The sequence below is a fragment of the Tupaia chinensis genome, unplaced genomic scaffold (genome assembly GCF_000334495.1).
Source record: "Tupaia chinensis unplaced genomic scaffold, TupChi_1.0 Scaffold140355_1, whole genome shotgun sequence".
In the NCBI taxonomy this organism is placed as follows: Eukaryota; Metazoa; Chordata; class Mammalia; order Scandentia; family Tupaiidae; genus Tupaia; species Tupaia belangeri.
Window position 1 is genome coordinate 164,808 of NW_006200232.1, and position 23,900 is coordinate 188,707.

Below are 23,900 nucleotides of genomic sequence, written 5' to 3' on the forward strand. Positions count from 1 at the left end.
TTTTTTTTAAATTAATTTACATTCATTCCCTGAGCATCATCACAACATACTAAATGTGGTTTCCCATCTAGAATAAACTGCATAGTGGCTTAATCATGCATGTTATCATCAATAATATTCCATTTCTACTTTCATTTATATGTATATAAATATATATATGTATATATATACACACATATGTTTTTTACCCCATGTATGACCCTCTGCCCTTTCCCACTCTCTTATTACACTATCTCTGCTGTCTACAGTTGTCTTCAATTCCTTTTCCCCCAACATTGTGTTGATCACACAATATCATAAGTAATCTAACTACTTTCAATAGCAAGTTCAGCTGATAATTTCAAGAAAAGCAGTTTTGAGCTGGTATGGATATTTCCTAGAAACTTAAAGCCTAGAAACAGGTTAGTATTCTGTTCAAATAGTAGTTATCTTAATTAAAATTATACCAATGACTTTTTTTTTTAACTATTAAATGCTCTCAAAGACCAAAAGGCACCTCAGTAAACCACTTCCTTCAAATGCAAAATAAAATAAGCCTAAGCATTTTCTTAAAGTTAGTTTTTCCTTTCCTCTTTGAAAGTGGCTTCAGGGATTTTTCATTTTATTTTCTTTAGTCTCCACTTAAATGTTGCGGTTTTGAACACAACAAACACACTTCAGTGAAGAGAAAGAACAGTATGCTCATGGAACATTTGTTCCCCTATAATGACCACCTCAAGGCTTTCCGGTTAAAGTTCAGCTCTTGAACACAAATCATCTACTTAATTATTTCTAAAATTATTCCTTTAGATGTAGTCATGTGCTTCATAACGACCTTCAGTCAACAGAGGACCACAAATATAATGGTACCATAGAGCCCAGGTGTGTAGCAGACTATATAGCACCTAGCTCTGTGTAAACACTCTGTACGATATTCATACAATCAGAAAATCACCTAACGACACATATCTCATGTCATTAAGCTGTACACTGCACACACCAGTCAGGTTATAATTCAGGGAGAGTATTAATGAAATGGAGTACTGGTCTTGAAAACTTCTAAAATTTTCAATTTATATAGGTATAGATTATGTTTATAATACCATACTCTTAAAAAAAAAAGTATTCTTTATACCTCTTTAAAGGATAAAATTTTCTTTAAAAATAAATTTTCACCTGTAAGAAAAGCATTTAGATCCATCTTCAGATTTAAAGATGAGTCCATGCATTTCAATCCCCCTTCCAATGCAACTAGTTCCAACCTAAGTTTTCCAAGACTAACCCAAACCCTATTCATTTGTCATTCAACTCTTCAGATCGGAGTCATGTTTCACATCGCATTCTACTTAATAGCTGTATCATTCCCTCACTAGTCTTTAATACTATAATGATAATTTTATGTACACACACACACACACACACACACACACACATACTATTTTGGGGGGAGGTTAGTTTTAGCTATAGGATGTATGCCTGTGTGGGAGAGACAGAAAGAGAGGGAAAGAAAGAAATCACCTCACCCCCCACCAGGGGGTATGGCCCTGCTGCAATCCCTTCTCCTCCATTCTCCTCTTGGGGTTTTGGGCACACACACACGCATGCACCTAGTGTGTTTTTCAAGCCACCAAGTCTGGAACTTGAAACATGTTGTCAACCATGTGGGATCCAGCAGCCTTAACCAACACACCACCAGGCTATCCCAATATTTATAGTATTGAGACAGATTATAACTTTGGTCAGAGGCAGGAAGAAAACAACACAGAGTTTAAAAGGGATGTCATTCTTAATCTTTCTACTGATCCAAGTCAATTGAGCAATTGATGTCATCCACAAATCCCTGAAAACATGAAGCACAAATCAATCTGGCACTAGAGATACGGGCTTCAAAGCAATCAAACACTGACCTTCCAACTGCTCAATGGCCTGGGCTGACTGAACTGCCTGTTCGTTCTTTTCCTGGAGCAGCTTTGAATTTTGATCCTTTAGAGCACCACAGGCAGACTGTAGCTCTTGTTCAGTCTTTTGAAGACTCAAAATGTGAGAAATCTTCTCTTCCATTTCTGCTTTGTGCTTCTGTTCCAAACCATTGTACCGAGACTCCAGTTCAGCCTGAACGTGGCCTGCTTGTTCAGACTGTTCCAAAAGATGATGCATTTCTTCCTGCAGGTTATGGAAGGATAGTTTTCTCTCTGCCACTTCAAGTTCCATCTTTTCCATCAGAATCTTAGACTCCTGCCTTTCTGTTTCCAGAGTGTTCTTTAAAGTCTTATACTCAGCTTCCATCTGCTGTAATTGCTGAGAGAGACTCTTAAAAAAAAAAGAAAAGCCTCATGAGTCATGAATATTTTTTTTTTATTTCAATATGCACAGTGAAATACCTTTTCCCAGCATCACATGGATTTTAGCATCTGGGAAAAAACCTACAATGTCATAAGACCCTACATTTTTGCATCCTGACACTTTTGCTGGTCTTTACTTATATGTGTGTGTGTGTGTGTGTGTGTATTTATTTATATCATTATCTTTTAATTGTGTGTCCAATTAGAAAACAGGTTCCTTAGGGACCAGCAGTTGGAGTAATGGTTATGCTGCTGGACTCCCATGTAGTCGGCCTTGGCTCAAGTCCCAGACCTGGCGGCGTAAAATCACGCAAGGCACATGTATGCATGCCTAAGATTCTGAGAGGAGAATGGAGGAGGAGGGATGCGGCGTGGCCATCTCCCCTGGGGGGGTGGGTGGATTCTCGCTTTCTGTCTCTCTGTCTCTCTCTGTCTTTCTGGCAAGTGCACGTGCCTTATAGCAAAAACCTCTCAAAAAAAAAAAGAAAGAAAAGAAAAGAAAAGAAAAGAAAATGGGTTCCTTGGGGCCAGCAGGTGGTGTGGTGGTTAAGGGGCTAGATTCCCACATGGCCAACCATGGTTCAAATCCTGGACCTGGTAACTTGCTTTCTCACTTTCTCTCTCTTTCTCACTCTCTGGTAAATGCAGGTACCCTGCAGCAAATTTAAAAAACTTTAATAATAATGATAAATAAAATTCAATAAATAATTCTTACGAAAAGAAATAAAGTATGAGTTCCATAAGGGAAGAGACTATATCTTCTATTCTATTCTTATTGTTTTCCAGCTCCTAGCACAGTATGTGGCATAGAATAGTACTCAATAAACACTGAATGAGTCCAGACTCTGCCCTCAGGAAACTCAGAGCTCTGGCACACTAAAACAGAAGAGTATAGTATGAAATGATAGCAGCCATGAGATAGTTACAAGGTATAAATGGAAACAGAGAAGGAGGCTGGGTTAGGGTGGCCTTACTGAAAGAAAAGCTACCTAATCTAAGATTTAAGTAATGAGGAATCAGGGACCAGCAGTTAGCGTAATGGCTATGTTGCTGGACTACCATGTAGTCGACTGCAGTTTGAGTCCTGGACCTGGTGGCTTAAACTTATGCCAGGCACATGTGCATGCATGCCCAAGATCCTGAGAGGAGAATGGAGGAGAAGGGATTGCGGTGTGGCCATCCCCCCTGGGGGGAGACTTCTTGCTTTCTGTCTCTCTGTCTGTCTCTGTCTGTCCGGTGAGCACATGCGCCCTATAGCAAAAACCTCTTTGAAAAAAAAAGTAATGAGGAATCAGCTAGGCAAATAGGCAAGGAAATTTTGGGGGGAATGGAGAGGTAAGACACATGCAGAACACAGATAAGGTTTATTATCTGTTGACGAGGATGTGTATAATAATCTCAACTGGGCTGGACTGAGGTGTAAATCATGCTGGGTAAAGTCTCTTCACAATCTAAATGATGTATAGAGATTTAATGTACGAATAATAATAAAAGAAAAAAAAACAGTACTTTAGGCAGAGCAATAGGCAAAGAAAAGCATAGAGGTAAGACAAAAAAGAATCAAACATGGTTATCTATGTAGTCTGGGGTTGTTAACAGGAAAAGTTCTAGCAGGAAAAGGCAGGCGCTAGAAGGCTAGAAAAATAATCATACACCAAATCATAAGGATCTTTACATAAAGCTTCCAAATTGTTAAAAGACTTGGAATTTACACCTTTAAGTAATGAAGAGCCTTGGTCAAATCTGATTTTTGGACATGTTCCTGTGACTGTCATTTTATAGAGAATATTTTTGGGGCTGAGGCAGAAGAGAGAACAGAAGAGACAGAAAAATCTGTCAGAAGTGCTGTGTATGTGAAGTTCCTGAACCAGAACAAGGGTACTGACAATATTGGTGAAGAGGAGAGGACAGACGCGAGAATTACTTAAGAGGTAAAATCTGCAGAATTTAGTAATTAATTACTTACAGAGGCTAAAGAATCTGGAGGAGGGCCAGGTGAGTGGTGCAGCAATAACACACTATTCAAGTGAGACTGAATCTATAGGGATTACTGCAGGTTCAGTTCTCAGGTTGACCTGTAAACCCGTGATTCTGGCTGCCTGAGAGAGCTAGTGGAGTTCACTGTGGGACAGTGCTTGTCTCTCTTTCTCTCTCTCATTCTGGCTCTCTCACTTATGAAAGAAATATTTTTTTAAAAATTGCTTTAATAAGTAGAAACAAGAAAGTCTAACCAGTTTTATTCTTTTGAATGTATTATTCTTTTCTGTGCTGTTATTATCTGCCAAACACTGTACTAAGTACTTTTTTTTTTGAGAGGTTTTTGCTATAGGGCGTGTGTGCTCGCCAGACAGACAGAGAGAGACAGAGAGACAGAAAGCGAGAAATCACCCCCCAGGGGGGGTGGCCACGCTACAATCCCTTCTCCTCCATTCTCCTCTCAGGATCTTGGGCACGCACGCACACGCACCCGGTGTGAGTTTTAAGCCACCAGGTCCGGGACACGAACCACGGTCGACTATGTGGGAGTCCAGCGACATAGCTATTATGCCAGCTGCTGGTCCCTGTACTAAGTACTTTTATATACTATTTTGTGATCCAACGACATACTCATGACATATATTTTTTTAAGATTTATTTTATTTTATTTGTTACTATTATATTCTTAATTTGACCAGAGAGAGAAAGGGAAAGTGAGAAAGCAAGTCACCAGGTCTGGAACTCAAACCACAGTCTGCCATGTGGGAGTCCAGCACTTTAACCGCCATGCCACTTGCTGGCCCCAATACCCATGATATATATTCTATTACCCTTATTTAACTGATGACAGTATGATGCCTACCAAACCAACCTGGGTATGAATGAGTGCTCTATGGCTGAGTTTCTTCATCTGTGAAATGGAGATAATAATATCTAATTTATAAGGTCATTATTTTAAGGACCCATAGTACTATTAAAACATAATGTGCTGGGTAAGGTTTATCCGCTAAACTCCGCAAAGGTTCTAGGTGCGTCGCGGCCTCATCAGGCACACAGCACGCACCCTGTCCACAGTCAAGATGCCCAAGAGGAAGGTCAGCTTAGCCGAGGGGGTGGCCAAGGAAGAGTCCAAGAGGAGATTGGCGAGGTTGTTGGCTAAACCTCCTGCAAAAGTGAAGATGAAGCCAAAAAAGGCGGCAAGGAAGGATAAATCTTCAGACAAAAGAGTGCAAACAAAAGGGAAAAGGGGAGCAAAGGGGAAACAGGTTGAAGTGGCCAACCAAGACACTAAACAAGATTTACCTGCAGAAAACGGAGAAACTAAAAATAAGGAGAGTCCACCCTCTGATGAAGAAGGCGAGAAAGAAGTCAAGTCTGAGTAATACCATATACCATGTCTTATCAATGGTCCCTGTCTCCCTTCTTGTACAATCCAGAGGAATATTTTTATCAACTGATTTGTAAATGCAAGTTTTTTAGTAGCTCTAGAAACATTTTTAAGAAGGAGAGAATCCCACCTCATCACATTTTTTAAGTGTAAATGCTTTTTTTTTAAGAGGTGAAATCATTTACCGGTTATTTTTCAGTGCAACCAGAAAATAGTGGGATATTGACTTATAGGAGGCTTCAACTCTCTTGCATGTCAGCTTAACATTCCATAGGTGGGGGCCGGTGGGTAGTTTTTATATCTTAAATACAAAGCATACTAAGTGGCAGTTTGGAGTCACATTCATGCATTTTTTTTTTTTGAGAGGTTTTTGCTATAGGGCGCGTGCGCTCGTCAGACAGACAGAGAGAGACAGAGAGACAGAAAGCGAGAAATCACCCCCCCGGGGTGATGGCCAAGCCACAATCTCTTCTCCTCCATTCTCCTCTAGGGATCTTGGGCATGCACGCACACGCGCCCGGCCGGAGGTTAAGCCACCGGGTCCAGGACCTGAACTGCGGTCGACTACGTGGGAGTCCAGCAACATAGCCATTACACTAACTGCTGGTCCCGACAGTCATGCATTTAATGTGTCTTGAATATTTTAAATTACTTCTATTATGTTTTTTAGTAGTACTGTTTCCTAAAGAAAACTACTCTTTGATTGTTGCTCTCCCTATCAGAATTGTGTGCACTCTAACATCTTTGGTTGTGGTGGTCCAGTTTTCCTAATAATTCTGTTAATGTGCTGTGAAAGATTGGAAATTTGAAGTATGTAGTCTGCATGATACTAAACTGTGATTGGGTGGGACTTATATAACAGCTTTCAACATCTGAAGACAGTGGTTCTTGATATCCTCTTAAGGAAAATTTGCCTACAAATTTGAAGCTGGAATGTCACTGGAATAACTTAAAAAGAATCACTATACTTGGTATTTTTTTTTTCCTTTTTCTTTTTTTGGAGAGGTTTTTGCTATAGGGCGCGTGCACTCACCAGACAGACAGAGAGAGACAGAAAGCAGGAAGTCACCCCCCAGGGGGGATGGCCATGTCGCAATACCTTCTCCTCCATTCTCCTGTTGGGATCTTGGGCATGCATGCACACGCGCCCAGCGTGAGTTTAAGCCACCGGGTCTGGGACTCGAACCGCGGTCGACTACGTGGGAGTCCAGCGACATAGCCATTACGCTAACTGCTGGTCCCACTGTACTTGGCTTTTTAAATTTTTCGTACATATGTTAAGAATTGGGTACAAACTGAAATGTCTGTACTGACCCTTGACACAACCAATAAATCTCAATTATAAAAGGAAAAAAAAACCATAATGTGCTAACAGTCACATGGATGTAACTACATGTATGATAATTCTCTAGTAAGTGCCACCACTGGGATTTAACTTGATTATCTGATGACAGTCAAAAAGAGCCTTAGGGTAAGGGTATGAGGGCATGGGTTTTATGAGGATGAAGGAAATGAGAACATGTTTCCATGCTAAAGACAAAGTTTCTTCCAAAAGGAAAGCTAAAAGTTAAGAAGAGAGGAGAGGGTTACTTTCTCCAATTGCAAGCCAGCACCCAGATGAACAAGCAGAAAATGGGTACTATAGTACTAATATTGTATCAGGATTTGGCCTCTTAGATGGGAGAAGAAGGGACACAGGGAACCCAAGGACTGGTAAAAGAGTAATCTAGTGGACCAGCAAGTGGTATGGAAGTTAAGGCAGTTGGATCCCCCATGGACAACTGCGCAGTTCAAGTCCCAGAACTGGTGTCTTGAAAATCACTAGGAGTGTGTGAGAGAGAGAGAGTGTGTGTGTGTGTGTGTGTGTGTGTGTGTCCAAAATCCCAAGAGGAGAATGGAGAAGGGATTGTGGTGTGGCCATACACTTTAGAAGGTGACTGCTCCCCCATCACCCTGGGGTGAATGCAAATATAGCAAAAACCAAAAAAGAGGAATCCAGTGGTCAAGCCTGAGTCCATATAAGTCAGGGAGAAAGGAGAAAGGCCAAGAAAGAAGCAAGAAACTGAAGGAATCACATGAAAAGATGAATGGCTCTGAGTAAGAATGAAGATCAGGACAGTATGAGGAAGGGAGTAACAGGATGACAACTTGAAAGGAATGGACAACTTGAGTTTTAAGATTTTAAAATACCAGTATTCTTTTTTTTTTATACCAGTATTCTTAATCACCTTTAAATACAAGGGAATATTACATGATGGGATCATTTCAATCCAACAGAAAGTCAATCAACAAAAACAAGCAAAGGAATAGTACATAAAGCATAGAATCACTGAAGTTGGAGAAGGTAAAATAATGAAAGGAAGCTTACTCAAGGAAAATATGACATTCTAGAGAACCTAGGAACTCAGACCTAAAATGACAAAGGAAAGAGCAACAGTGCAGATGTGAACATGTGGGAGGGGCAAAGGGAAGAAACAACAGACACAAGAATGTAAAGCACAACAATGAAAATGATGTATATGGTGATATCTTTGATTTGATTGCCATGTGTTACACACATACTTTGAAAAACCATATCGTGTACTACAGAGATGCACAATGATTGAATGTAAATAATAAACCATAAAATTTTTTAAATGGGGGGGAGGGAAGATGTGAAATATATGTTCCAAGAGGGAAGAAACTACATTTGGTTTGCATATCACTGCATTGCCACCCTTTACACACAGTGTGTATTTTATTTGCTGAAGGAATGAATCAATAGGATCAATTCTCTGAAGGTTTCCAATAGACTTTTATACCTGTTACCTGGCAAACCAAGCTGGAAATGAATACTCCCGGGCAGGCAATAAAGATCATGAGGCAGTACCTGGTTTCTCTGCTCAGCAGCAGTCAGCTCCTGTTGCAGCAAGTCCACAACCTGAGCACGACCCAGCAAGGCTTCTTCGTGTTCTTCAAGCTTCCTCTGCAGAACCCTCAATTTCTGAGAAGAAAATGTTTCAAATTTAATGTGCTAACTAATGACTATCATTATTTCTCTATCTTTCAAATTATCACATAAATTTGTGTACTTAAATTTTGGGATGCTGAAGATAACAGATTAAAGATAGGACACCAGCATGCCATGCTCCCCATCCAGCAACCAAAGAAAGAATCTCTCAAATGTCTTCTCTAGAGCACTGACAACAATCAAACTCAGAAATGAGCAAGTCCCTGAATTAGGGAGTCTTTCTGATAATTAGAGAAAAAGGACACATACCCACTTTGAAAATTATATAGTTCATGTCCTGTGCCTAAATAACATAGGCACATGTATATCTCACCCACCAAAGAAAACATTCTCATGGGCAAGAACCATTTCTCTTCTCCTCGTTTCATACACAGGATAGGAACTTGAAAATAAATACATAAGTCAATGTACAATTAATATATAACAAACTATTGTATTAACTTTATTTAGTGGTGCATTCGAAAGGATTGCTTAGAACTTGGAAACATTTTTCACTCAAAAACAATAAAACTCATCAAAACAAAGTATCACCGGAGTGCCTTTCAGTACCACACTGCACTATACACTAAGTAAAAACAAATACCTTTGAGTTAGTAGATGGTGAACTCAAATACAATGAAGCCAATTTTCAAAATCTACTCAATGAAAAAATTTTTAAAAAGAATTACTGATTTGATAAAAGACTTCATAACTTCAAAATCACTCCTTTTCATGTCCAGGTTTTAGAAAGTTTAAAACTGACTTCATTGATTTGAAGTTTTCAATCAGGACTTTCATGCATGAAGGTAGCTACAATCAGCAAACTGAAGAGAATCAATTTCTGACTACCACATCCATTCACCAGTTAAACTCAGCTTTTGAGTACCAACACCCTGATTAGAGGGGTATAAGGTAAGGTAAGGATAAGAAAAAAATAAATAGTTAATATGCAACAGAAGACTAGGACACCAAAAAAAAAAAAAAAAACAATAAAGAGCACACCAGGACCAGATGAAGAGCAATGATAAGGGTAGGAAAGTGGGTGACTGTGATGGTTTCATTAAATGCTAACCAAAATAATAGTCATTCTACAAAGTTTTAGCAACACACCTGTTGCATCTCTGTTTCCACATCTGCCTGGGTTACTAACTGAAGAAGCTCATCTTCATGAAGACGAACTTGTGTCTCAAAGCGGGCATCTTTCTCTCGGACCACCTGCTGCATGGAACTCAACTGAAGACACACCAGAGAAACTATACAAGTTACGCTCCCCGAATATCACACAAACAAAACTCACAAGACAATTCTCTAAGGATAGACACTGAGAAAATAGACACTAGCTTTACCTAAATAAAAGTCTGAATGTCAAGGATGAGAATGCTGGAAAAGACATAGGCCTAACGAGTAAAACATGAGAGAAAGCAAAGTCTGTAACCAAATTCATAGTCAGCCTAAATATAAATGATGAAAAAATACCTTTTCATGGCTACTAAAATTGTTTTAAGATATATAAGAGATATATGTTTTTAAAAGTTCCAAAAGATTAAATACATAAAGTGAAGTTAGATTTCTGTTAAACTCTAGGAACTTCTTTCAATATCACTCAAAAACTTTTCAGTGAAATTCCCACACTCTATACATGAAAATTCAAATAAATGTATCTTCTATTCAAGATATTCTACAACTGGGACCAGCAGGTGGCATAATGGTTATGTTGCTGGATTCCCACGTATTGACTGTGGCTCGTGTCCCAGATCTAACAGCTTAAAACTCATGCAAGGCGCATGTGCATATATGCCCAAAATCCCAAGAGGAGAATGGAGGAAAAGGGATGTGGCGTGGACGTCATCCCTGTGGAGTGATTTCTTGCTTTCTGTCTATTTCTCTAGGGAGTGTATGTACCCTATTGCAAAAATCTCTCTCTCTAAAAAAAAGAAAGATATTCTACAACTAGAAATACAAATCTATCTTTCTAGTCTTATTTTTCTAAGATCTACTTCTATTAAAGAACTTTGTGTGCTTCCAAATTCACACCACCCCCGACAGCTATTTTCAGCTGACATTTAAGTGTAGTACTGAGCTAGATTGTGCTCATTTGAAACTGACTCTTAAAAGAAAAGCGATAGAAACAATTGGATTGATTTTGAGCTTCTCAATATCCCTGTTTTTACGGTGTCTCATTTTTATAACATGTGTGCTGTTTATTTATTTCCTTAAGATCTTGGGTATCATGTCAATAAACTCTTAGCTTACCTGTTTTCAAAAGGTCTTTCTAGTATGCTCATTTCTTAGTTCATGACACCTTGAATTGTCCTTGCCTCTCTTTCTTGGTATGAAAAGAAAATCCTCATAATTTTTTATTATCTTAATTCTGACTTCACTATGAATTTGGAATCCTATGTTTTAAATTGGCAGGCACTGGAGTCTTGCATGTCAAACATATCTAATATCCTTTTCTGTAAATGTACCATAGTTTTTCCTCCTCTGAGACTTTGCTTACACCATTCCTTTAGGTTTTGCCTAAATCCCAACTTTTCTATGCAATCTTCCTTGACTGTTACCTTCCCAGTAGCCTCTTTCGCCTCTCAAAATACTTTGTCTGCATTGCTGCCTTTTTTTTTTTTTTTAGAGAGAGATTTTTGCTTTAGGGCACATGTGTTTGCCAGAGAGACAGAGAGAGACAAAGAGACAGAAAGCAAGAAATCACCCCCAGAGAGGATGGCAACACCACAATCCCTTCTCCTCCATTCTCCTCTTGGGATTTTGGGCATGCATAGCATGAGTTTTAAGTTGCTGGGTTCAGGACTCAAACCATGGTTTGACTATGTGGGAGTCCAGCAATGTAACCATTACTCCATCTGCTGGTCCTACATTGCTCCCTTTTTTTGGACACATTCTGAATAGCCTGCATTATGAGGGATGTGTTAACTAAATATTTATATATCTTAGCTTTCTATGTTTTAAGCAGACTCATAGGTTAAAAAACATGTTTTGAATTTCTCCATTCAAAAACACAATCAAGGGACCAGCAGTTAGCGTAATGGCTATGTTGCTGGACTCCAACGTAGTCGACCGTGGTTCGCGTCCCGGACCCGGTGGCTTAAAACTCACACCAGGCACATGTGCGTGCGTGCCCAAGATCCCGAGAAGAGAATGGAGGAGAAGGGATAGCGGCGTGGCCATCCCCCCAGGAGGTGACTTCTCGCTTTCTGTCTCTCTGTCTCTCTCTGTCTTTCCGATGAGTGCACGCGCCCTCTAGCAAAAACCTCTCCAAAAAAAGAAAAAGAAAAAAAAAAACAAACACACAATCAAAACTAATAGGTAAAATTAAGAATTTTAAGACACATAATTTTACCAGTACACACAGCAATAGACTATCTATAGATGGAAGGAAACACTAATCCTAAAATTTACCAATAAAGTAAATACCTGATAGGTAAGATTTAGCTATGTGCCAAGGTACTTAAGGGTAAAAAAAAAAAAAAAAAAAAGTTTCATGATTATTAAACATTCCCAAAGGAAAAAAAATAAGACGATAAGTGGCTAACCAGGACATTTAGAAAAATATAGAGTTGAGGATATCAGTTCAAATAATCTTGTCCTGGTATAAAAATAAATATAAAGAAGAATGTCACATACTAGTGGTTTTTAACAATAAATCTCATAGCCTATACTACCTTCTTATCATATACTAAGTAATTTTCTGATAGTAAGTTATCTTCCCATTAATATTTTTTTTGTGTGTGTGGAGAGGTTTTTGTTATAGAGCACGTGTGCTCGTCAGACAGACAGAGAGAGACAGAGAGACAGAAAGCAGGAAGTCACCCCCCAGGGGGGATGGCCATGTCGCAATCCCTTCTCCTCCATTCTCCTGTTGGGATCTTGGGCATGCATGCACACGCGCCCAGCGTGAGTTTAAGCCACCGGGTCTGGGACTCGAACCGCGGTCCACTACGTGGGAGTCCAGCGACATAGCCATTACGCTAACTGCTGGTCCCTTCTCATTAAGATTTTAGTTTAGGGAAAAAGAATAGATCTAGTGATTTGTATTCTTTTTGGTTAACTGATCAGTTTCTTTTGAACTCAGCATGAGCCTATTCCTGAGATTGAATCTCTAAAGGCTATTAAAGTCAAGCTCTGGACCAGGAAAACTAAGAATCCGCCATCATTTAGGCTGTGGCAAATTCATCAAGGTAAATAACACTTTTTTTTTTTTTAAGAGAGATTTTTTGCTATAAGGCACTTGCGCTCACCAGAGACAGAGAGACAGAAAGTGAGAAATCACTCCCTAGGAGGGATGGACATGCTGTAATTCCTTCTCCTCCATTTTCCTCTCGGGATTTTGGGTATGTGTGCAGATATGCCCCGCATGAGTTTTAAGTCACTGGGTCCCGGACTCAAACCATGGTCAACTACGTGGAAGTCCAGCGACATAACCATTATGCCATCTGCAGGTGCCCAATAACACTTTCTGAGGTTTCCTGGTGTTCCCTAATGACACACTTACCCACCGTAATTCTAATTTCTTCTACCAAAACATCTTTCTAATTTCCACTATAACACTCTACCATACTTTTATCTACTAAGATTTTTTTTTTTTTTTTTTTTGGAGAGGTTTTCGCTATAGGGCGCGTACGCTCACCAGACAGAGAGACAGAAAGCAAGAAATCACCCCCCAGGGGGGATGGTCAAGCCGCAATCTCTTCTCCTCCATTCTCCTCTAGGGATTTTGGGCACACACACACACGCGCCTGGCGTGAGTTTTAAGCCACCGGGTCCGGGACACGAACCGCGGTCAACTACGTGGGAGTCCAGCGACATAGTCATTACGCTAACTGCTGGTTCCCTCTACTAAGATTTTTGAAAGCAACTATCTGAATTAACATGCCATGTAAGAACCTACTAGATTTCATAATTCTTCAACCTAATATTTATGAGGTTCTTTGTACCCCTACCTGTGCAGCTTGCTCTGCCTGCGTCTGGCTGAGCTGGTCTTGCAAAGTGCTAATGAGTTCCTCCTTCTCCTGGAGTTGTTGTTTCATCTTTACAAATTCTTCCATCTCTGTAGAATTCTTATCCAACTGAACATATAGAAGGGAAAATTGTTTTTATTTAAGCAAAAGAATTAGCATTCTTAAAATTCTTTGGCCTCCCTTTCTCATTAGCCTGAAATACCTACCATATTTCCTTGTAATTTCCACTTAACACAAAAGGTAACTGCATATACTACGGTTCTTTAAAATACATATCAAAATACATTTGCCAGAGGAAGACAGAAGTGGCAGCAGTCATTTCTCAATTTCTCTAAATTGAAATACTGAATTTCTCTGAGACAGCACAACTGAATAGTTGAATGGAAAAAGCAAACTCAGTTTCAGACTCTCCTACACTATTATTCAACAATCAACATAGAAGACTTCTGTGATCCCCAAAAGTGTGGAGATTTCTCCCACCAATAAGCAAGCAGTTCTACAGTGGATACCAGCTGAGTGTCTTCCAATTCAATTCAATCCTGATAGTATCTACCCAGAGACAGTCATCAGATCCCCTAATTTGGAGGCTCAGTCCCTAACACTGCCCCCTCACACTTCAGATGCCATTCACAGCCCCAGGTTGTTTGCACATGCTTCTGACCATGTGGCTATAAATCAGGATTCCTATAACCCTATTCCCTTCTTGGTTTTGATTAAATTTGCTAGGGCAACTCACAGAGATCCAGAAAACCTTATGTTAACCAGTTTATTATAAAGGATATTTTAAAGGACACAGATGAACAGATGCATAGGGCAAGTCATGTGGAAAGGGAAACACAGCCTTCTGGAACTCCTTGGGAGAACCACACTCCAGAAATCTCCACATGTCCGGCTATCAGAAAACTTTGAGACCCTGTGCTTTTGGATTTGTTTGTTTTCATTTCTTCCATGAGAGAGAGAGACAGGCATCTCCAACTAAGTGCTTATGCCGTGATCCAGCCCCAGTCTCAGGCAGTCCAGGTCACAGGGGCCTATATGCAGAGACACCCATAGTATACAGGAGACTTTTGGTCGTGAACATCTTCCTGTGTGGGTCCAGCATCACAGTGTGTTACTGCTATGCCACTTTTGCCCCCCTGCTTTGAAGTTTTATGGCATGAATTGCTGAAACTGGGTGGAAAAACCTAGGAAGGCCTGTCTGTTCAGGCTCTTGGCCTCTCAGTGTGGCATTCCCTCCTCTCTGGTATACAACAGAAATCCTCCAGATCAAGGGTCTTTTTTTTTTATTATTTATTTAATTTTATTTATTCACTCATTTATTTTAATTTGACTAGAGAGAGACACAGAGGAGGAAAGAGAGAGAGGAAAAGTGAGAAAGGAAGCCACCAGGTCCGGGACTTGAACCATGGTCGGCCATGTGGGAGCGTCCAGCACCTTAACCACCACACCACCTGCTGGTCCCTTGGATTAAGGGTCTTAAAAAAAGGAATTATTAGAGCTGCTATCAGTCATATTGGGGCTAGTTTCTATGGCCTACCTTAGGAAGAAAAGGGAGTAGGTGAAAGGAAGGCAGGGGAAGGTGAGATTATCTTTTACTTTTGTCTCTCTGAAGCTGTCTTTAAGCTACTTCAGGAATTAAGGGCAAAGGCCAAATACTTTGGAGCCAGGAACCCTGGACAAAAACCAAAATATGTATCATAATATGATAACAACAAAACCAAAAAAACTACAAACAGTATTTAAAGTAAAATTGGGAAGACAGTCCTACAAACCCTACAATGTAAGCAAGTAGGGATAAGTGTGGCATTCCCTCCTCTCTGGTATACAACAGAAATCCTCCAGATCAAGGGTCTTTTTTTTTTTATTATTTATTTAATTTTATTTATTCACTCATTTATTTTAATTTGACTAGAGAGAGACACAGAGGAGGAAAGAGAGAGAGGAAAAGTGAGAAAGGAAGCCACCAGGTCCGGGACTTGAACCATGGTCGGCCATGTGGGAGCGTCCAGCACCTTAACCACCACACCACCTGCTGGTCCCTTGGATTAAGGGTCTTAAAAAAAGGAATTATTAGAGCTGCTATCAGTCATATTGGGGCTAGTTTCTATGGCCTACCTTAGGAAGAAAAGGGAGTAGGTGAAAGGAAGGCAGGGGAAGGTGAGATTATCTTTTACTTTTGTCTCTCTGAAGCTGTCTTTAAGCTACTTCAGGAATTAAGGGCAAAGGCCAAATACTTTGGAGCCAGGAACCCTGGACAAAAACCAAAATATGTATCATAATATGATAACAACAAAACCAAAAAAACTACAAACAGTATTTAAAGTAAAATTGGGAAGACAGTCCTACAAACCCTACAATGTAAGCAAGTAGGGATAAATCATTGAAAGCTACAATGGCTCTGAGAACAGAAAAACCAAACAGCCAATCTGTATGTGTTGAAACGCACAGCTGACTAATTTTAGAACAGCACCAGGGCTTTCCCATACTCCAATACTCAGGAAATCCAAGATGTTTTATGCTGTATAATTTAGTATCATTTAGTCACATGTGGCTATCAAGGACATGAAATGTGCCTAAACAAAACAAAAAATGTAAAACTACTACCTTTTAATTAAAGTTAAAAATTGAGTTATTATCTTTCCATTAAATACAACTTTATTTTGGTATGATTATATTTAACTTTATCTGTCGCATCATTACATAAGATATTGCTGGGACCAGCAGATGGAGTAATGGTTACATCGCCAGACTCCCATGTACTCGGCCACGATTCTAGTTCCAGACCCGGCAGCTTAAAACTCATGCCAGCCACGTGTGTGTGTATGCCCAAAATCCTGAGAGGAGAATCAAGGAGAAAGGACTGTAGCATGGCTATTCCCCTGAGGGGTGATTTCTCCTTTTCTGTCTCTGTCTCTCTGGCAAGCACATGCACCCTATGGCAAAAATCTCTCTAAAAAGTAAATAAATAAAGATACTGTTGGGGAGTGTTTTGCAAGTAACAAGTGTACAGTGTTAATGGGTTGATTCAACTGAATAATTTTTTCTATACCCTATGTAACGATACGATGTGTTTATTTGAATAGTTCATAGAAACAGCATGAGTAACAGTTGGTACCAATATAAATCACAATTGATAATTAAATTGAAATATAAATATAAATTTAATTATAAATGAATTATTTTTCTAGTTCAAAGATAAACATAGCATGTTAAGTTTGAAGTGAAGGCATAGGCCCAGCTGTGGCAATGTAGGCAGTAAAGACAATGCTAGAAGCTGCATGGGAAGGCTCTAGATTTAGTGCCTGGGTCTACTACCTGAACACGCCAAGCAAACCTGTGGGTATAATCCATGATCCTGGTTAGCTGCAGGACTAGAGAAAGGATCATAGCATGAAGACCCTTTTAGTGGTATTTGTCTCTCTGTCCGTCTCTATCTCTGTCTCTTTCTCATGAAAATAAATCAACTTCAGAAAAAAACTTTAAGTGACAGCATATGACTAACAGAGTTCATTCCTTTTTATTTCTAAGTAGTATCTGACTATATGGATATACCACCATTTGTTTAAATATTCATCTGTTGATGGACATATGAGTTGTTCTAGTTTTTTGTTTTTGTTCTCTTTAGGTTTTTGCCGTAAGGTGCGTGTGCTTGATGAGAAACAGAGAGAGGGAAAGTGAGAAATCACCCTCTGTGGGGAGGAGAGGGTATGACCACACCACAATCCCATCTCCTCCTTTCTTTCCCTGGGATTTTTGGGCATGGATAGACACATACCCAGCATAATTTTCAAGCTACCGTATCTGAGACTTGAACCACAATCTGTTAAGTGGGAGTCTAGTGCTTTAACCACCATGCTACCTGCTGTTCCCAAATTGTTTCAGTTTTTGATAATTACCAGTAAACTTATTTCTATTGGACCATCCTGATACAGATCAAAGTGAAGAACAGTACAAAGAAAGCCAGAGAAGCTCAGTAATCTAGCTCCCATATCTTTGAACACAACAGAAAAAGGAAGTCTGTTAGGTAAAAAAAAGTTTGCCTGAGAGAATTATACTTCTAAATACTTAGGAAATCCAATTTCACACAAAAATAAACAGCTGAAAAGGATCAAGGTCAAATCCCATATGAAGTTATTATGAAAAAAAAAAAAACACACAAGAAAGGGCCTGGGTTCATATCCAGAAGTCTCCCTGTGCACACTGGCCATGATCCAGGCTGGCTGAGGTCAGGGGTCAATCATGATGTAAGGACCCTATTGAGGTGCTAATCTCTCCATTCTCCCATCTTTGTCTCTCATGAAGAAATAAAGTTTTTTCAGAAAGCACAAAAAGACTCAGGAGCAGAATAATATGCTTATAGGCAATGAAAGCATACTAGAGGCATTATTTTAAAAAATTGTAATCTATTTAAAAAGGAGTTTTTGAAATTAAGAAAATTATATAATACATGAAATATAAATCAGAATAGCTCAAAAATGAGGACACATGAAACATTAAATAAAAAAGAAAAAAATCATTTTAGAACAGAAGACAAAACAAGATGATGTACAAAGTTAAACACAAAAGAGAAAGCTCAAGTAAAATTTAAAACAAAAAAAAGGGAAAGAAACTTAAAAACCAAATGTAACAGAACAAATACTGCAAATATCCATTAGGCATCTAGAAACATGTACTTGCCATATACTACTCCACTGGCTTTAGTAATTCATTAACCTCCTAACTTACACGCCTACCTGTGCTGTTTGCTCTGCCTGTGCACGGGCAAGTTGGTCCAGTAAACTGCTAATTAGTTCCTCTTTCTCTTGGAGTTTATGTTTCATCTTTTCCACTTCCATCTCTTCTTCCGTAGAACTCCTGTCATGCTGAAAATGCAGAAGATAGATAAAGCCATCTATTTTTAAAAAAAACAATGATATATCAGGGTCATCGGAAAAGTCATGCTGTATTTTCCCACGTAAAAGCACATCATGACTTTTCCAACAACCCTATATTTTATCTTGGGCTCTTATTTTCCCTTCATAGCCTTTTAATTATATTTTATAAATCAAAGAGAAACAAGAAAAATCAGCAGACCTAACAACAAGTTAAGGGACCTTAGGGTTTCTAGTTTTAATATGATCAAATAGTGGCAATTAGACCAACTCTCTCTCAGATAATAGCTATAAATTGTGAACAATACTGAAAACAGCTATCTGAAAATACTGGAGGGCCACAAAAAGCAGGAAGATACTGGGAGGAGATCAATACTTGGAAGAAATGGCTCCATGTTTCCCATTTGGACAGCTTTCAGTCCATGTCATAGAGGACTATTGAACTTATTTTTTTTTTTTTCCCCAAGAGGTTTTTGCTATAGGGCACATGCGCTCACCAGAAAGACAGAGACAGAGAGATAGAAAGCAAGAAATCACCCCACAGGGGGGATGGCCACGCCTCAATCCCTTCTCCTCCATTCTCCTCTCGGGATCTTGGGCACGCATGCACACGTGCCTGGGGTGAGTTTAAGCCACTGGGTCTGGGACTCGAACCATGGTTGACTACATGGGAGTCCAGTGACATAGCCATTAAGCCAATTGCTGGTCCCAGGACTACTAAATTTTAATAGAAAATTCAGTTTCGCTATCTTGAAGAATCAAGGGCAGAGTTCAAGAAACTACAGGTACTCTTAAATAAGGGGCAAAAAAAATCAGAAAACAGCCAAAGGAGAAATCCAAATACTTGGATAGTCTTTTTTTTTCCCCAAAAAAGCTCTTCCTGAACTACATCCTGCCCTCTATAGAATTTACCCCTCCAAGCAAATCTGCTTACTGGAACTACATGAACTAATTTTACACTTTCTTTTACATAACAGTAAGCTAAACATCTGAGGATTGCTATCATTTCTTCAACTATACTTTTCACAGAATACCTAGCTCTGAACTGAACACATAATAAAGGGCTGCTACAGTGGACTACTGGAACTTCAAAATATTTATTTAGTAGAGGAAGCAAATAAGGCCATAAGATGTTGATTTGTTTAAGGTCTCAGAGCTAAAGATTGAATTAAGTTAAAATGTAGACTATAACATGGATAATTTTAAAATCTAACAACCTAGCTGATGGGAAATTAGAAGGAATAAACCTTTGTAGAGAGACAGAAAGGGTGGTGCCAGTACCCAGAGAACAGTCAAAAGGAAACTAAAAAGAAAAGAATCAAGATAAAAACGTATTTAAAGATATTGAGAAAAGCTTTTAAAATAAACTTTGAGAAATTAGATAAGGTTATCAATTCAAGAAGAGTAACATTTTCTAAGCATTAACCCCAAAAGGAAAAACTAACCAGACTACTGGGGAGCTAACTAGTGACCCCAAGGATTATACCTAGAGAACTGATTAAAACTTTGTTTCCTAAAACTAAGAACATTGAGAATACCAGTAGGTTGAAGCAAAGTGCAGAACAAAACTAAGAATACAGAAAGATCTCATATGCAGGGTAAAGTCCAGGTGAACTCTACAACTAGAGAGTGCATACTACAGCTGCCGCCATATAATCCATACCAAACTCTCCACAGAACCCAAGTTTCTTGTTCTCAAAATAGCTGACTGTTAATACCTGGCGCTTAACCACAGAGGAAAGACAATAAAAATGAATACTGGGACAATGTTGTATTCTCAAAAGGCAATACTTCCCTATTCCTCTCTATATTCCTAACTTCTAACTTTTTTGTTGGTGGCAGTCAAAAATCTAGAGAGCCCCCTTACATGGACTCCAAGTTCCAATCTAGCTGATTCAGTGCAAGAAATTTATTCACCATCACATGGCCTTATGAGGATGTAAAATACTCTGTATCAAGCCACTGAATTTAATAAAGGATTTCAGAACTGAAAAAAAAAAAACCTTAGAAAATCTTCTAAGCAATGATGAAACTGAAACGTCTCCAAAAAGTATTTGTTTCTCCTCTCTAAATGTCTACTTCAGTACTTAGTTCTACTGACCTCTTTTTTTAAATTCTCTGAAAGTCTAGGTCACAGTTGGTACTTCATGTCCATGTTTTCAGTAGGTCTTTTATTCTGCCTGGGCATGGTCCATAGTCCAGCTGGACTAAAAGCTCAAGAAAGGTTAGCACTTAGTACTGTATTATCTGAGCACTGGGAATGTTTGTGATCAGTGAAGATCTGCTATACTGGGAGGCTTTTGCAACTCGCAAAACCAGTATTATACCTAGTCACCATACCTTGGAGTGTTGCTCCTCTGACGGGAGTTCTGCAGTCACTACAGTCCCTCCTTGCGCCTTCATTTCTTCTATGTGTTTATTCAAAGAGGTTAATTTGGCCTTAGCATGAAGTTTTAGTTTTTTTATTTTATTATCGGCTGCCTTTCTTTCTTCCTGCCAGAGAATAATGATGACAAATATATAAATGTTTATTCACCACTTATCTAGTATAGACATTCTTTTCAGTAGTCATCATGGTACAGGATTAAGGAAATAAGAATCAGATTCTCTAACAATCAAACTGCAGAGAAACAGCTAAGTGAATGGCGTATCTGTCCTTTATCAAATGTGCTACCAGAAAGGATAAAAACAATGGTACCTGTAGGGCTTCATCCTTCTCCTGGAGTTGAGCATCCTTCTGCCTAATAATCTCTTTTAGCTCCTCCACCAGCTGCTCTGAATAAGCCAGGCGCTCCAGAACATCCTCTTGTGTTCTATTATTAAATTCCATGTCTGATTCCTGTGGTAATTCCTAGTATTTAGACAAAAAGTTGGCAATATTTCAGGGGAAATGCATTTGAAACAGGAATTCCTTCACTCCAACTTATCTTTTCCTCAACTTACATTCTTTTTAACTTAAGAATCTTTCTAACTCTGATCCAAAAATAAAAATATTATAGCCATTACAATATATTGAGTATTTCATAAATATTAAAGCATTTTACACACATTATCTCATTTAAGGTATTATTATTCTAACTTTATCAAAGAACAAAAAATAAAGGAAATCAAAGAGATCAGAAACCATGAAGTGGAAGAGCTCAGCATTTGAAATTTCATCAGTAGGCATTACTGCTTGTATTTTCAGAAAATTAAAGAACTTCATTTGATTCCTTGTGTGGCTCTCAGAAAATACAATACAAACTTCAAGAGAAGTGGTAGATGAATTTATAAAAGCCCTGCGTGGTAGTATAGGCTGTAGGGTACCACTGTGTGATACTGAAGCCACATGCAAAGGCCCTGAGTTCAGTTCTGAGTTGACCCAAGACTAAGAACTTAAAATAATTTGGCACCAAATAAGACCCTAAAAGATACATAGAAAAAATATTTTAAATCTCACCCAGGACTTGGCTCCTGTAACTGTGGCTCTTAGACTATAAACTTAGAGGAGAAGGATCATTTACAAAGTCTCAGTATTTATCTTGACTTAACCTAGCACAAGGGAGGTTGCTCAGATCCTTCTATCTTAGAAGAACACAAAACATAACGTATGTCTTGTCAGCTTAAATCAGAACAGAGCTACTCACAGGGTCTAAGGGAGTCCTCATGTTCTGATCAGTGTCATCTCCTGATAATTCATGCAGAACAACATTTGCTAACCCTGATAATCGGCTCAGCATTTCTGCAGGAATGGAGAGGGAAAAACATTTAAGAATCAGTAAAATGGACACAGGCTTCTCTTATAATCATATGATCCATGAATGAAAGTTAAAACTGTGGTGATATATACTAAACATAATCTACAATATGATGATTTCAAAAATTCATTTGAATATGTACTGCGAAGTTACACACAGGTCTTTTCAGTGGCAACTGCAGAGATTATAACCACATTGCTACTATCATTTTAAAAAATAAAACCCAATGGGACCAGCAGTTAGCATAATGGCTATGTCGCTGAACTCCCATGTAGCTGACCGCAGTTCAAGTCCCAGACCCGGTGGCTTAAACTCATGCCGGGTGCGTGTGCATGTGTGCCCAAAATCCCAAGAGGAGAATGAAGGAGAAGGGATTGCAGCGTGGCCATTCCCCCTCAGGGGTGATTTCTCACTTTCTATCTCTCTGTCTCTGTCTTTCTGGTGAGTGCACGTGTCCTATATCAAAAACCTCTCCAAAAAAATAAATACATAAAACCCAAGTATGTATGATTATTAAACACAAGTGCATAATTGTTAAGTACATCTTAAAGGTTACCTGTAATGCCTTTTCTTTCATCATAATTTCATTTACAACCATGAATTTCTTATTCTTCCTCCTTGTTGAGTTTTAAGATATAAAAAGGTCTTTGGTCCATTTTGAGTTTTTTGTTTTTGTTTTTCTATAAGGTGTGAGTTATGTATAGTTATGTTCAGTTTTTGGCAGATGTTCAATTTTTCCATCACTATTTGTAAAAAGACTGTCCTTTCTCAACTAAATTGCATCTGTATCATTGATTTGTATCAAAAATCAGTTGACTCTATTTATAGCCTATTTCCAGGCTTTCCATTCTGTTCATTCATCTATGTGTGTGTGTGTGTGTGTGTGTGTATGTGTGTGTGTGTGTGTGTCTATATCTAATCTTTCTCTTAAAACTCAACAAGAAAGTAAACCATGATTTTTAAAATATGCAAGATACTGGGACCAGCAGTTAGCGTAATGGCTGTTTCGCTGGACTCCCATGTAGTCGACTGCGGTTCGAATCCCGGACCCAGTGGCTTAAACTCAGGCCGGGCACGTGTGCGTGCGTGCCCAACATACCGAGAGGAGAATGGAGGAGAAGGGATTGCAGCGTGGCCATCCCCCTGGGGGGTAATTTCTCATTTTCTGTCTCTCTGTCTCTCTCTGTCTTTATTACTTACACACTTCACTAAAGAAAACAATAAGTTTATTAAAAAAATAAGTAAGTAAATTTATTAAAAAAAAATTTACCCTCTTTTGTCACTGGAAAATACACATTAAAAGCACAAGGCAATACCACTATGTACTTATAATTGTGATAATACTGTAAAAAAAAAATGATCACTGAGATTTGGAGCAATAGGAATTCTCCTTTACATGAAGATACAAAAATAGTGCTGTGGGACCAGCAGTTGGCGTAATGGCTACATCACTGGACTCCCAGATAGTCAACCACAGTTCGAGTCCCAAACCTGGTGGCTTAAACTCACAAAGGGTGCTTGTGCATGCGTGCCCAAGATCCCAAGAGGAAAATGGAGGAGATGGGATTGCGGCATGGCCATTCCCCCTGGGGGGGTGATTTCTTGCTTTCTGTCTCTCTGTCTCTCTTTTTCTGGCGAGTGCATG

The 23,900-nt window shown here is 39.0% G+C and overlaps 1 protein-coding gene and 1 pseudogene across 7 annotated transcripts in view; one reads left to right on the forward strand and one right to left on the reverse strand.

The window, feature by feature from the left end:
* GOLGB1 (golgin B1) overlaps positions 1-23,900 on the reverse strand; it is an 81,282-nt gene that overhangs the window by 42,657 nt on the left and 14,725 nt on the right. For 3 of the 7 annotated variants that reach the window (XM_014593330.2, XM_006162623.3, XM_006162624.3), the window contains exons 2-9: positions 22,145-22,239; positions 21,217-21,369; positions 20,859-21,011; positions 18,381-18,509; positions 13,630-13,755; positions 9,785-9,907; positions 8,555-8,668; positions 1,887-2,289 (exon numbers count right to left, since the gene is read on the reverse strand). In XM_014593330.2, the coding sequence (XP_014448816.1) occupies positions 1,887-2,289; positions 8,555-8,668; positions 9,785-9,907; positions 13,630-13,755; positions 18,381-18,509; positions 20,859-21,011; positions 21,217-21,369; positions 22,145-22,237 (1,294 nt within the window). In that variant the 5' untranslated portion in view covers positions 22,238-22,239. The remainder of the gene's footprint in view (positions 1-1,886; positions 2,290-8,554; positions 8,669-9,784; positions 9,908-13,629; positions 13,756-18,380; positions 18,510-20,858; positions 21,012-21,216; positions 21,370-22,144; positions 22,240-23,900) is intronic. The other 4 variants (XM_006162626.3, XM_006162625.3, XM_014593329.2 and 1 more) reach the window with 4 other exon arrangements.
* LOC102498590 (non-histone chromosomal protein HMG-14 pseudogene) lies at positions 5,377-5,680 on the forward strand (annotated as a pseudogene).